General features: G+C 42.8%; 1 protein-coding gene across 1 annotated transcript in view; it reads right to left on the bottom strand.

Moving 5' to 3' along the window:
• The window catches only part of MCM10 (minichromosome maintenance 10 replication initiation factor), a 37,447-nt gene that overhangs the window by 18,174 nt on the left and 4,857 nt on the right, over window positions 1–14,416 (bottom strand). Inside the window, exons 3-10 of the mRNA XM_047067025.1 lie at window positions 13,124–13,465; window positions 12,227–12,331; window positions 11,482–11,619; window positions 8,432–8,603; window positions 6,395–6,560; window positions 4,218–4,385; window positions 2,929–3,045; window positions 198–397 (exon numbers count right to left, since the gene is read on the bottom strand). Of these exons, the coding sequence (XP_046922981.1) occupies window positions 198–397; window positions 2,929–3,045; window positions 4,218–4,385; window positions 6,395–6,560; window positions 8,432–8,603; window positions 11,482–11,619; window positions 12,227–12,331; window positions 13,124–13,465 (1,408 nt within the window). The remainder of the gene's footprint in view (window positions 1–197; window positions 398–2,928; window positions 3,046–4,217; window positions 4,386–6,394; window positions 6,561–8,431; window positions 8,604–11,481; window positions 11,620–12,226; window positions 12,332–13,123; window positions 13,466–14,416) is intronic.

Below are 14,416 nucleotides of genomic sequence, written 5' to 3'. Positions count from 1 at the left end.
TAATTTCTCGCCCCGTGGTCTCCTCTCTACCTGGGCATAAAGGAGGTCCTCGTCTACCCTGTTCCGGGCAGTGAGCTATGAAAGATAAAGGCTGTCCAAGTCTCCCAGGACTATTACAGAACAGGACAACCACTGGGATTCTTCTAAGGAGACAAGCAAGATCCCTATCACAAAAGACGCCCTGGAGAATGTCTTACATGGAGGCCGCGTACGACGCAGAAGAAACTCCTCCGTAGTAAAAACCATCCTGACACAGCCGTTCTCTCAGGCCGGTGCCTTTGCGGGCAAACTTCTTTGGAATTCGTCCTCCGGAGAAGGTTGACTGCAGTTCAGCTCGCCTGGCGCTGAGCTTCTTGTACTGGGTCTGGATGTGGTACTGGCAGTACTCACAGTCGTTCTGCAAAGGGCAGAGCAGCGGCATCAGGATTAGGGACACACATGGGGGGACAGCATCAATAAACACTGGTCCTTTTGCTCAGCTTCAAGGGGCACTACTCTTTTTTTTTTTTTTGAAGTCTATTTATGTATTTTGAGAGAGAGAAAGAACACAAACGGAGGAGGGGCAGAGAGAGAACCCCAAACAGGCTCTGTGCTGCCAGCGCAGAGCCCAATGCGGGGCTTGAACTCATGAAACCAGGAAATCATGACCTGAGCCGAAACCAAGAGTCAGACACTTAACCGACTGAGCGCCCCCCACAGGCACCTTTGTGGGGCACTATTCTAGGTGCAGAATCCCCCTTTTGACCTCCAAGCCCATTCCTAAAGGGGAGATATACACAGACTTACTGGAATTACACTTAAAAGCTCTAGTCACATGAAAGAAAAAGTGATACTGTTCACCCCATATGCCCTCTAAAATGGAAGGAACATTAGCTTCTAGAATGAACCTCAAGAACATTATGCCAAGTGAAAGAAGTCAGACACAAGAGGCCATATTACCAGTAGATGGAGGTGAGGGGGTAGGGAAGAGGTTCCTTAATGAGTATGCGGTGTTTCTGTGGGGAATGAAAAGGTTGTGAAACTAGAGAGCGGCTGGTTGCACAAGAGTAAACATGATGGGTATCACCAAAGTGTACATTGTAAAATGGTTAACTGCAGATTGTGTGAATTCTATCTCAGTATGCACTGATACAAGAATACACCAACATCAGCATCTAGTGAAATTTTTCTATGCCTCTGGCTGCCTCTTGGACTAATGCTACTCCTTCAACGAAGGAAAAAAAAGGAAAGCAATGTGCTAACGTTCTACAAGGTGAGCCCTTAGGTGTGGGGACAGTGGGGTTTTAATGATTGTGTTCCTATGTGGAGATCTGTAAGACACTTCACTCTGAGACCTCTTTTTCCAACTCCTTACCTCCTGCTATTCCCTGCACAGCAGGTGATCTGTTAGGCAGGAATGAGGCAACTAATGGAGATGAAACTTGCCATTTAATCCTTTCAGAGAGCTCTAAGTAGCCCCACTTCACCCCCACGAGGATGGCTGTCATCAGAGACCAATAAAGACAGGTGCTGATCGGGACGTGGAGAAAATGCAGCCCTCCTCGCTGCTGGTGAGAAGGTAAAAGCCACCTTGGAAACCAGTCTGGCAGTTCCTCAAAAGCCGAAACACAGGGGTTACCGTTCGACGCAGAAATTCCAGGTATATACCCAAGGAAACTGAAAACATACATCTGCACAGTAACTGCTACATGAATGCTTATAGCTGCAGTATTCCTAACACGCCCCACTGAATGATGAATAAACAAAACTGATATATCTACACGACGCAGTATTATCCAACCACAAAGAGAATGAGGCAGTGACACCTGCTGTAACATGAATGAATCCTGGAAACATGATGTTAAGTAAAAGAAGCTAGACACAAAAGGCATATTGTATAATTCTATTAGTAACATGTCCAGAAGAGGCAAATCCAGAGAGAGAAAGTAGAGTAGTGCTTACCAGGGACTGAGGGAAGAGGGTCATGGGGACTGACTGCTAATTAGTATGGTTTTGTTTTGTTTTGTTTTTTCTGGGAGGGGGAACAGTACCGAAAATGTTCTGAAATCACATAGTGCTGATGGTTGCACAACTCAGTATTACAACTACTCAACTGTCCACTTTGAAAGGGTGAATTGCATGGTATGTGAATTATATCTCAAGTTATCATAATTACTATTTTTTTAAAAGCTCTAAAAAAATACAGGGTGCCTGGAGGGCTCAGTTGGTTAGGCATCCAACTCTTGATTTCAGCTCAGGTCATGACCTCGGTCATGAGATCAAGCCTGTGTTGGGCTCCATGCTGAGCGTGGAGCCTGCTTGGGACTCTCTCTCTTGCCCCTCTCCCCTGCTTGCACACACGTTCTTTCTCAAATTAAACGAACATGGGGCGCCTGGGTGGCTCAGTCGGTCAAGCATCTGACTTCGGCTCATGTCATCTTGCAATTCATGGGTTCAGGCCCCACATTGGGCTCCGTGCTGACAGCTCGGAGCGTGGAGCCTGCTTCAGATTCTGTGTCTCTCTTTCTCTCTCTCAAAAATAAATAAACATTAAAAAAAATTTTAAATAAACAAACATTGGGGAAAAAATGCTCTAAGAAAATAAATGTTGGAGTTAACAGACTAAAATAAGGTTTTTAGTGTATTTTATCATAGTGTTTGATCTCTGGCACTACTCAGAATTGAGGGCAACTAAAATTCCGCCTTCCTCATACCGCCTAGTCAGTTGGCAATAAAACAGCACTTTCCTTCCTAACAGTTCAATCCTTCCCGCATCCTTAGTTTTTTAAACTGGCAGTTATTAGCCACACACTGAATTGTCTTACTTTGGTGCTTCCTGTTACGTAGGAAACTCAGTTCCAAGTTGGTCGTTACTGCTACGCTATCTACAATCTACTCCTATTAGCTCCTGTCTTTAGCAGAAACCACCCCAACAGAACTGAAACCAACCAAATTAACAGTCTGTGTACACGGCTGTCCATTCTTCTTCTTTGCTTTACAGGTTCCCAGGTCAAGAGCTTCACCCATGATTAAGATCTTCTGAGGATGATCAACAGACAAACACACCTGCAGAGAAGACACAGGGTGGGACTTAAAAGTGAACAAAGGCATGGCCTTTCATCAGCAAGAATGAGTAAGAGGCTGGTTGGCGGGAGTTAGCAAGGCGCTAGCAGTCTATAGGAATTGGAAGGCAGGACCCGAAAAAACAGCTGTAGGCATGGGAGGTAGAGAAGACACGTTCAGTTCTCTATGCGGTAGCCATTATCTCCATCTTTGCTGCAGAATCCGGGTTTCTTGTGGGCTAGCCAACGCTCAGCCTTAGATGATGGATCCTGTTTATTTTCCCAGCATCCCCTGCAGCTAGTGATGGTCATGTGACTACGTTCCGTACAAGAGCCTGAGGCAGGAATTCCGGACAAAAGCAGACGGAGTGGGGCTGGTCCACTTCCTGCCTTCAAAGGTGATGTGAGGGCGAGAACTTCAAAGCCATCCAGGAACCAAGAGGAGAAGGCTGAGAGGCTCACAGACACTGACTGACGTCACTACCTTGCCTATGTCGGGCTTATTTATTATGTGAGAAAAACAAACCCCACTGTTTACCATTAAAAGAAATGGTAGGGAAGTTTTTTGTTACTTGTAGCCAAATACTTCTGAACCAACAGATGAAGATTTATTGCCATTCTCTGGTGAAAGGAAAGAAGTAACTTTGCCTCTCACTCTCTGGTATTATATTAAAGATAATATGTAGTAACAACAAAATGATGTTCTTGCCGGTCAGGTGGAGAGAAGTTCTGCTCCTGTTCACAGGAGATCTCGGTTTGCCCTCCTGCTGCTTGAGAAGATGACCTCACTGATTCTGAGCTGCAGCTACAGCTGTACTAATGAATGGAGCCAAGTCCCCTCCCCTATAAAATCCTGCCTTCTTGATGCAGCCACTGAAATCTATGGGAGAGATCTAAGGAGATCTGAACATAATAATTCAAAAACACTCCAGGAATCTTGAAACTAGTTTGGAAAGATAAGATTTAAATTATGAAACACTTAAGCGTAGGTAGAAATTCAGAATATTGGTGGGTAAAGAACAAAAAACCAGATGAGGGGAACATAAAAGTATGACTCAATATGCAGGGGTGGACCAGTCACAAAATGTTTCTCATAAAACTTGGCTAAGCTGCAAAGACCAAAAAAAACCAAAAACAAAACAACAAAGAAAGAAAACCATGGAAACAGATTTTTACCTCCTCAGAACCATCCCTGGGCTTCATGGGGTTCGCGTTGAGCAACCCTATGACAGTACCCTGTTCAGTCTTCCAGAGTTGTTTGTGAACTTCTCCAAACAAGAACAACGACACGTACCGCGTCAGGTCACGGAGATCATTCAGTCGCCAGATACTAAATGTTTTCCCCTGGAACAAATATTTATTCTTATTTTTACTAAAAAATTTTTTGAAAAAATTTAACGTTCTATTTATTTTTGAGACAGAACACGAGTGGGGGGAGGGGCAGAGAGAGAGGGAGACGCAGAATCCGCCAAGTAGGCATCAGGCTCCGAGCTGTCAGCACAGAGCCCAATGCTGGGCTCAAACCCCTGGGGCACGAGATCATGACCTGAGCCGAAGTCGGAAGCTCAACTGACTGAACCATCCAGGCGCCCCTTATTTTTACTAAGTTTTGCACAACGGGCTATACTGTCTCCATGTATAAGTGCTCTATTGTGGAAAAATATATAAATATATCCACCCTGAATATATAATCCTCGGAATGTCTGCTAATTATAAATTAATCCTCTCTCTAGGCTTTAGTATTTATTACCTCTCTTTCATTTTTTTTTAAATGTTTATTTTCGAGAGAGAGAGAGTATGAGCAGGGGAGGTACAGAGAAAGAGGGAGACACAGAATCTGAAGAAGTCTCCAGAATCTGAGCTATCAGCACAGAGCCTGACACAGGGCTTGAACCCATGAACTATGAGATCATGACCTGAGTTGATGTCAGATGCTTAACTGACTGAGCCACCCAGGTGCCCCTGTTGTTCTCATTTTAGAAATGAAGGTGAAGTCAGGCAAGCCAATGGCCCATGTGTTAGTGAAGACTCTAGTCCTCAGGTCTAAGTACTCATTGGGATAGTACCGCCTTTCTAACTACACACACAGTGTTAAAAGGACCACTGCAAGTAGTGGCACTACCATTTAAAAACTTACTGACATAAATTTAGTGGATCTACTATTTATCACTGATGATATTATTAACAATAATAAAGAAGTATCAGCTCTATGCTATTAAAATCTTTGCCTAGTTTAGAAGAAAAACAAAAGCCTCATTTAATGACAACTGGCTATGTTTAATGGTCAAATTTCAAAAGCATTATCATGGATCTGAAGAAATGTAACTCAAAATGCTGACTGTATCAACAACTTCCACTTTCACAGATTTTTTTTTTTTTTAAAACAAAATAATTTCAATACACAATCAAGCTATTTCACAGAGGCAACCCAGAGTGGGTGTGGTTATAGGTTATGGTGAGCCACTGACTGGATTTGAGTGTTCTATTTTCCCATGGATTTGTACAATGCCTTTCAATGTCATCATAGCCACTTATGACATAATTCAGAACCTAATCAAATGAACCAGACGTGTTCACGTTCAACTCGACAGTAATAGGGCTAGAGAAGGACTCACTAATCTGAAAGTCAACTCGTTGTTGAGGAGGCCAGGCCTTGTAGAAAAATCCAAGGTTGTCCAAGATCTCAATTAAGAGAAAGAAATCAGTAATGACCATGATCATAGTATTTTGAGAGGTGGAAGAGAATTCTGATAGAATCAAAAGCCAGTTCCTTCCTTTAAAAAATAAGCACATGGAAGTTCTCAAAGATTAAAGGTAAACCTAAGTTCACATAGTTAAAGGGAGAATGAGGCTTAGAACCCAGATCTTGTGACTCGCCATGCCACAAGATAATCTTCTTGTTATGCCTCAGTCAACTGCGATTTTAGAACTTGTTAGATTTCTTGTAATATTCACTGTGCTCACAAGGACGGCCATTTCAGAATTTCTGCAGTTGCCCTCTTACTTCCAGTCAGGCTGTCCAGAGAGTCTGTGCTCAGCCTCTCCTCCATAAGCGGGAGGACACCGTCACTGGGGCAACCCACATGTACCACAAAAACAATGACAAGTGAGATGCAGCAAAAATAATACAATGAAAAGCCCAAGGACCCTCTACAACCAGATCTTCTATAAGTAGTGCATTCTCCACATACACCCCTCTCAGACAGCAATCCAACAAAGGTGAGGCAATCTGGGAACTTATGAGCAGCTATTTCAAAATGAAATACTGATGGGCTTGGGCTAGAAAAATCAAGAACATGAGTCCCCACTGTTAGTTTGTGATTGAGCAGCTAAGAAATCAGTAAGATGCTTACACTATTACAACTCTGTGGAGTGATTTTCTTCAATATAACCCCAAAAGTCACCCAGTCTATTTCTTCCAGCTTCTCACTTGCCATCTTTTCCTTGAGCTGAGAAAGTCTGATCAGTTTTCGGCCAATCATTTTCTTGTTCATCTCTGTGGAGGACACTCGAGGCCGCCTGGGTCAAGACACCAGCAATTATTAGATTATTATTCTAATAAGAGATTCCCTGGCACTGTAGCAGTTTGGTAAGAAGAGATGTTATGGACAGAGATCTTCTCTGAAGTCTCGGCTCTCAGGGAGGTTTAGTTATGTAGTACAGGCAAAGCAAAGATGGTTTGTTTTTTTAAGGAGGCACCCATGTGTGACACGGGGCTCTAACTCACGACCCCAAAATCGAGAGTCGCTTGCTCTTCCAACTGAGCCAGCCAGGCGCCCCCAAGGCAAAGATTTTTATGGCAGATAAATAAAAATAAGATAATTCTTAAAGCTAGGTTTGTGCTTCCTTCGATAGAGAAGTGGAGCTTATATAGAAAACAAGAAAGATCATACACTCTTTTTCTTATACATTATAATGTATGTTATAATATTCTTTTAAAAGTGATCTCTGAGTTTAATACAAAATCATAAATTGAGATTACAAAATAAGATATTTAAATTTCATCAACATTTTCAGAGAACAATAAACCAAGGCTTCGATTAATATATTCTTATTCCTAATGAGACTCCAACAACTGTGTGATCCCCTAAATCTGCAGGCCACTCAGGAGCTCTAGCTGAGTAGTTCTGACTTTGTCTACCCACTTCAATTTATAAGCACAGTGCACTCACACTCGCAACATCTTCATCTGTGGGGGATTTCAACCAAGAACTTGTTGCAGTGGACAGGATCATCTTGGTAGGGGGACGTATACCTTGGAAAAACCTTGCAGCGCCCTCAGTGAGAACCACAGCTTTTACTGTATTCCATGCCACATGTCCCAGGTGTCATTAAAACACTGAGTACTGGGGCGCCTGGGTGGCGCAGTCGGTTAAGCGTCCGACTTCAGCCAGGTCACGATCTTGCGGTCTGTGAGTTCGAGCCCCGCGTCGGGCTCTGGGCTGATGGCTCGGAGCCTGGAGCCTGTTTCCGATTCTGTGTCTCCCTCTCTCTCTGCCCCTCGCCTGTTCATGCTCTGTCTCTCTCTGTCCCAAAAATAAATAAACGTTGAAAAAAAAAAATTAAAAAAAAAAAAAAAAACAAAAAAAACCACTGAGTACTTTCTTCCGATTTTGGAGTATGGAGTCTTTAAATACACATCTACGGTGTGGTGGCACCTACCTGCCTCTCCGCCACCGCTCAGTAACGTGTAATTTAAGATCTTAGCAGTTTTAGTTTAGATTGACAAGGGTTAGGTGTTCTAGGATAGCACCTAGCTACTCAGATGGACTGTACTAAAAGCAACCTGGTCTCAGCGTAAGGATTATTGCCCTGCCCTGGGCTTCGACAGAAGTGTTTGTGGAGCTGCAATGGACTAGTGATGGGGGGCACAGAAGACTTAAAAGTCCAGGCTCTGAACTGAACTGATCCTGGGATTTATTCCTATTTTAACAGAGAATCTTAATCTCCCCACACAACCGAAGCAAAGGACATAAACGTGCCTTGAAAGTTATTAGAAAGAAAAAGAGCGCAGGTATTTTTCTTAACATTAATTACAAGATACTACGATCCCGGTTAAACTGTGAACACCTTTATGTATTTAAAAATAGTCTCTATCACTGTTTCTGATTACATACACTATTATTTATTTGCCCATTTCCTTTTTACAGATGCATTATCTTTTACTCACCATGTAAACATAAAAAGTCTTCTTTAAACATTTCACATGCCAACTGTACTGTACGTTATGGTTACTTTTACTGCCAAGTTTTGCCAAGTTCAAGAGCTGTTGTTGTTAAGTGGATCTGCTGTACAAATACATTGTTTATAGAAGGCTCAGTCCTCGGGAAGGAGGACAAGGCATCTAGTGGGGCAGGAGAACAGAGTGAGAGGCCTTTACAGTTACTGACCTGAGTCTCAGGCCTGAGAAGGCTTCCACAGAGATCATGGTCTGCGGTTCTCCAGAACTCCTGGGGGTCCCTGCGCTGTGATCTCTGGTCAACCCACTAGGTTTGTTTCCAGGAGTAGTTCGGAGTGGTTGGGAAAGTGTACTTGTCGTCCCTGAAGACGAACTTTTGGGCTCTAAAAAATTAACATAAAAATTAAGTGAAAGGAAAATCACACCAACCCCTACAAAATTTGTTTTTATAGAATCCTTTTAAATCAATATGCAATAACCAAATTTTGAGAGAACAAAGGAAGCCCACAAGACCATTGCCGTACTACCCTCCAAATCTCTGCAGTGCAGTCTGAAAGAACTTCCTGGGACCACGGAAATGTTTTATACCCATGCTGTCTGGTATGGTGGCCACAAGCCACATGTGGCCATAAGTACTTAAAATTGATTAATGCTTCTAAAGAAATGAATGTCTAATTTTACTTAAACTAATATAAATGTAAATAGTCACATGTGGCTAGTGGTGGCTATAGTACAGTGCAGCTCTGAAACAGAGTTCCTTTGTGCAATGACATTGAGCATTCCCTATACACAGAGCACTGTGGTAGATTGCATAAGGGAGTAAGAGCCCTCCTTCAGGGATCAATGATTAGTGATTTGTGTACAGATCAACTTTCTACCTGAAAAAAATGCGAAGTTAACTCCCTTTTGTTTCTGGTTTCATCTCATTCCATTTGGTTCCATTTCATTTTATTTACAGGGTGGGGCAGGCGGATCTAGGGGGACCAGGGTATTCTACTGACTTGCTTGCATTAAACATCCCTGATGTGGTTACTATTCTTATTTTAGAAGCATTTGATAATGTTCCTGAAGGTCAGAAAACTTGGATATTTTTCCTTAATACAATTTCACTCTCTCTTAAATAAGACTGTGTTGTTTACCCTCAAACAAGACTTTGGATCAGCGCTCCCAAGCTAGGAAGCAGGGCAACCCAAGAACTTGAGAATCTCTAGAAAGCATGCCCATGCCCCACGCCCTCAAAACTGAACTTTGGACACCGCCTAATGACATAGTAGTGTTAAAGATCCTAAAGGGATGGGTGCCATTCTTAAGCGGATACAAGGAATACATAATTTTTGTTAAATAAATATGAACACGCAGGGCTGCTATTCCCTACTACAGAGTCATATGCCACTGCTGTTCTAAAGGGCCTTTTTGAACATACGTGGTGAATAGCAGCTATGTTATCCAGACCATTCTGTCTTAGATCTTCCAAAGAATTATTTTTTTTAAAATTTAAATATACTTCTTTGAATTTTATTTTATTTTTTAACTTACATCCATGTTAGTTCACATATAGTGCAACAATGATTTCAGGAGTAGATTCCTTAGTGCCCCTTACCCATTTAGCCCATCCCCCCTCCTAAAACCCCTCTAGTAACCCTCTGTTTGTTCTCTATACTTGAGAGTCTCTTATGTTTTGTCCCCCTCCCTGTTTTTATATTATTTTTATTGTCCTTCCCTTATGTTCATCTGTTTTGTATCTTAAATTCCTCATATGAGTAAAGTCATGTGATATTTGTCTTTCTCTAATTAAATATTTTTAATGTTTATTTCTTTTTAACTTTTTTTCTTTAATCTTTATTTCTGAGAGAGAGACAGAGTGCAAGCAGGGGAGGGACACAGAGACAGGGAGGCACAGAATCTGAAGCAGGTTCCAGGCTCTGGGCTGTCAGCACAGAGCCCAACGCAGGGCTTGAACTCACAAGCCGTGAGATTATGACCTGAGCCGAAGTTGGATGCCCAACAGACTGAGCCACCCAGGCACCCCTAATGTTTATTTTTAAGAGAGACAGAGAGTGCACATGTGAGCAGGGGAGGGGCAGAGAGAGGGAGACAGAGGATCTAAAGTGGGCTCTGCGCTGACAGCAGAGAGCCTGATGTGAGGCTCGAACTCACAAACCGTGAGATCATGACCTGAGCTGAAGCTGGACACTTAACTGCCTGAGCCACCCAGGAGGCCCGAGATCTTCCAAAGAATTATTACCATGTGCAAACTGAGGCAGTGCAATAAAATCAATACATAGTGCTTATGAATATTTTTCAGTTTAATTCTACGTGCTTATATGTGGGCTGAACTAGAACGGTGTTTGAATATACATCTCTACTCCTGACGAAGAAGTCTTTTCTAAAGAATGGACCTTCTGCTTTAATACAACCTCACTTCAAATAAAACCTGGCCATTAAAAGGAATCTGTGCCTTGAACTCACAAGCCTGAAGACTCAATCTCTGGATTGCACAAGAACTCAATCCAGTGGTTATACTTGCTACAATTCAACTACAGGACTGTAGAGCTTCAAAAACATTTAATTCGTTGTTTTAGTAAATACCTACTCTGCACCTGAGGGTTTTCTGGGCACTTTAAGATGCAGAGGAAGATTACAAAATAGAGCATATGGCTCTCACTCCCAAACAAACTTACTTTTCTCAGTGGGCAGTTAAGACAGACCCCCTTGGGGCGCCTGGGTGGCGCAGTCGGTTAAGCGTCCGACTTCAGCCAGGTCACGATCTCGCGGTCCGTGAGTTCGAGCCCCGCGTCGGGCTCTGGGCTGATGGCTCAGAGCCTGGAGCCTGTTTCCGATTCTGTGTCTCCCTCTCTCTCTGCCCCTCCCCCGTTCATGCTCTGTCTCTCTCTGTCCCAAAAATAAATAAACGTTGAAAAAAAAAAAAAAATTTTAAAAAAAAAAGACAGACCCCCAGCTGTCCCCTGCAGGTATGACAGTGCTGAACTGAATTTTAAACAGAGCCAGACGGGGGCGCCTGGGTGGCGCAGTCGGTTAAGCAGCCGACTTCGGCTCAGGTCATGATCTTGCGGTCCGTGAGTTCGAGCCCCGTGTCGGGCTCTGTGCTGACAGCTCAGAGCCTGGGGCCTATTTCAGATTCTGTGTCTCCCTCTTCCTGACCCTCCCCCGTTCATGCTTTGTCTCTCTCTGTCTCAAAAATAAATAAACGTTAAACAGAGCTAGAGTAGCGAAAAACCAGGCAGGCCTTGAGTACTGTACCTGCAGGTGAAACCTTCGGAGTCCGAGCCACCCGCTTGGTTTTCGGTAGAGCAGGGACATCAAGCTCTGCAGCGAAGCACGTTGACTCCTGAATTCTCTGAACTTTCTTCTCCTTTAGAGGGGGACGTGGGGACTTAGCTATGTTATTAAAAGGAAAGAAATTAACAAAGAAAATTTAGAAAGGAACTCAAAGGCTATTTTACCAGCAGCTGAATGCAGAAGTAATGCTATAATTTTTCTTTCTCTTTTTTAAATATTTATTTTTGAGAAAAAGAGAGAAAGTATGCATGTGTGCGAGCAAGAGCAGGGGAGGGGCAAGGAGGGGGGGGGAGAAAGGGGGAGAAAGAGGGAGAGAGGGAGGGGGGAGGGAGAGGGAGGGAGAGGGAGGGAGAGGGAGGGAGAGGGAGGGAGAGGGAGAGAGAGGGAGAGAGAGGGAGAGAGAGGGAGAGAGAGGGAGAGAGAGGGAGAGAGAGGGAGAGGGAGGGAGGGAGGGAGAGAAAGAGAGCAAGAGCGAGAGAGAGAGAGAGAGAGAGGGAGAGAGGGAGAGAGAGAGAAAATATGAATCCCAAGCAGGCTCAGCGCTGTCAGTGCAGAACTTGATGCAGGGCTTAAACTCACAGCCCATAAGATCATGACCTAAGCTGAAATCAAGAAGTGCATGCTTTACCCACTGAGCCACCCAGGTGCCCCTATAATTTCTCACTAACAGAGATGCACGTTATTCCTAGAATTACAGTCTGATTACCAGGAGATTTATGCAGAAGGGCTGGACTTGCAGGCTGTGTAATTGTTGCTATTTTTAGCTGTTCTTGTAAGGATTTCATCTGCTCTTGCAACTTCTTTAATTCATCTAGGAAAGAAAAGTATATTGACTTAAGACCCAGAGCAGAAGAAATATCATACATGGCAAAAATGCTGGAATTACTTTTGGTGTCTACTCCCTCACCCTGAAATGCCAAGAGCCACAATATAATCACATACTGAGAACTCACCATTAACTTTTGCACTAAGAGGTCCCTTAGAGAAATAAACTTTGTATTTTCAGTAATCAAGTCTCTAATACCTAAGCTAGTCATGAATTTGTTCTACTGACAAATATCACAGATACATATCCCCAGTTAACAAGTTTTTAGGAATCAAGAAAAGTGATTAGTATTTCATAAACTGAATACCATAATAAATGCTGGTTCTTGCATTAGAAGAAACAGCAAACCACTGAATTTTATTATAATTTCAGAATATATAAGAGACAATGCCATGAATAAGAAAAGGGCACTCCACAAAGCTTCTGTTCAGAAATGGTCTCCTGTCCAAAAATAATGTGGAGAAGCCTGCCATCTTGTCCCTGGCTCCCCATGCATATGAGTCTCTGGGTAATATTTTTCTGTAACAGGCATGAAAGACGTTAGAGCCATTCTGGGAGGGACTAAATTACAGCTGGCCTCTGCATGCTGAAATGCTGGCTGTGAATGTCTCCTCTACTAACTCCCACGATTTCTTTCTTTCTTTCTTTCTTTCTTTTTTTTTTTTTTTTTGCCAAGTCATGTATCTCCACTCTTGACTCAGCAGCTATTTTGATGAAAACTGTCAGGTTCCATCTAGTCTACCATGAAGAGACTAGAAAAGCAAGTAGTTAGGGCACCTTGCAACTCTTGATTACTTTTCCCTTGACTGGGAGCAGGAGCAGTGGGGACGCTGTTTTTAGTTGACTGCGGTGTGGGAACTTCTTCTTCATCTGTTAAGTCCCCCATATCTCCAAAGAGAGTGGCCAGATTTTCCTTTCGGTCCTCAGTCTCTCCCACTTCTCCATCAGCAGGCTCCTCTGAGTAAGATTCACCATCATCATCTGCATCAAAGAGCTCATCAAATGCATCAGGTTCACGATCTTCCTGGGTCAAGCGGTGACTCTCTTCTGAATTACAGTCCAGGGCTGACTCATTCTCCTCCAGCAATGCAGTCAGCAGAGACAAATCATCTTCCTCCCCTGGGGAAAAAGACGAAGGACAGAAAGTAAACCTACCTGACAAAAACTGCTAATGACAAGCAGTTAATTAAAACACTCAACATTAATAAGGCAGTTAAAATGGCTCACCATTTTGCCTGGTAAATTGTTGATCTTCTGTCCACCTTTCCTCTTCCCAAGTGCTTATAGGGCACTGGGTGAAGGAGAAAGGGGCCAACACCTGCATAGTGACCACACTGGGCCGTTCACTGGGCTGATCTTTCTCCCTGTGCTACTTCAGCTAGTGAGATAACTTCCTGCATACCAACTTCCATGAAATCCAACCCATAAGGGAATAACTCAAAAATACACTAAACATGCATTTAGGCTTTAATTGTTTGAGGGGTAAAAAAATTTCAAATGTAGAAAAGGTACAAACAACCATATAAAAAGTACTTATATTTCATCAACCAGAATAAGTCATTTATGTTTGCTTCTTGCCTTTACGTTAGATAAGTAAACTTAAAAAAAAAAAGTTTAGTTTATCATGCCAAATCTTTTTTTCAATGTGTATATGGTTTTTTTATGTGCATATGTGAATTTTTTTATCATGCCAAATCTTATCACAGTTCCTAACCACCGCCTCCACACCCTACTGCAATAAGTATCCTAATTTTGGTATATCAGTCTAGTCCATTTTTCAAAATTTTAACATAAATACATAAGTATTCATAATCCATACAGAGTATTTGGTTGATTTATAATATTTTCGGGACACCTGGATGGCTCAGTTGGTTAAGTGTCTTACTTCAGCTCAGGTCATGATCTCACGGTCTGTGAGTTCGAACCTGGTATCAGGCTCTGTGCTGACAGCTCAGAGCCTGGAGCTTGCTTCGAGTTCTGTGTTTCCCTCTCTCTGTCCCTCCCTCACTCACGCTCTGTCTCTCTCTCTCTCTCAAAAATAAACAAACAGTAAAAAATAAAATATTTTCA

This window comes from Lynx rufus, unplaced genomic scaffold (genome assembly GCF_022079265.1).
Source record: "Lynx rufus isolate CCGP_SWC_20201006 ecotype Redwood Valley unplaced genomic scaffold, mLynRuf1.p SCAF_7, whole genome shotgun sequence".
NCBI classification, from domain to species: domain Eukaryota; kingdom Metazoa; phylum Chordata; class Mammalia; order Carnivora; family Felidae; genus Lynx; species Lynx rufus.
The sequence above is the reverse complement of the archived record's forward strand: the minus strand, read 5'-3'. Positions and strand labels throughout refer to the sequence as shown.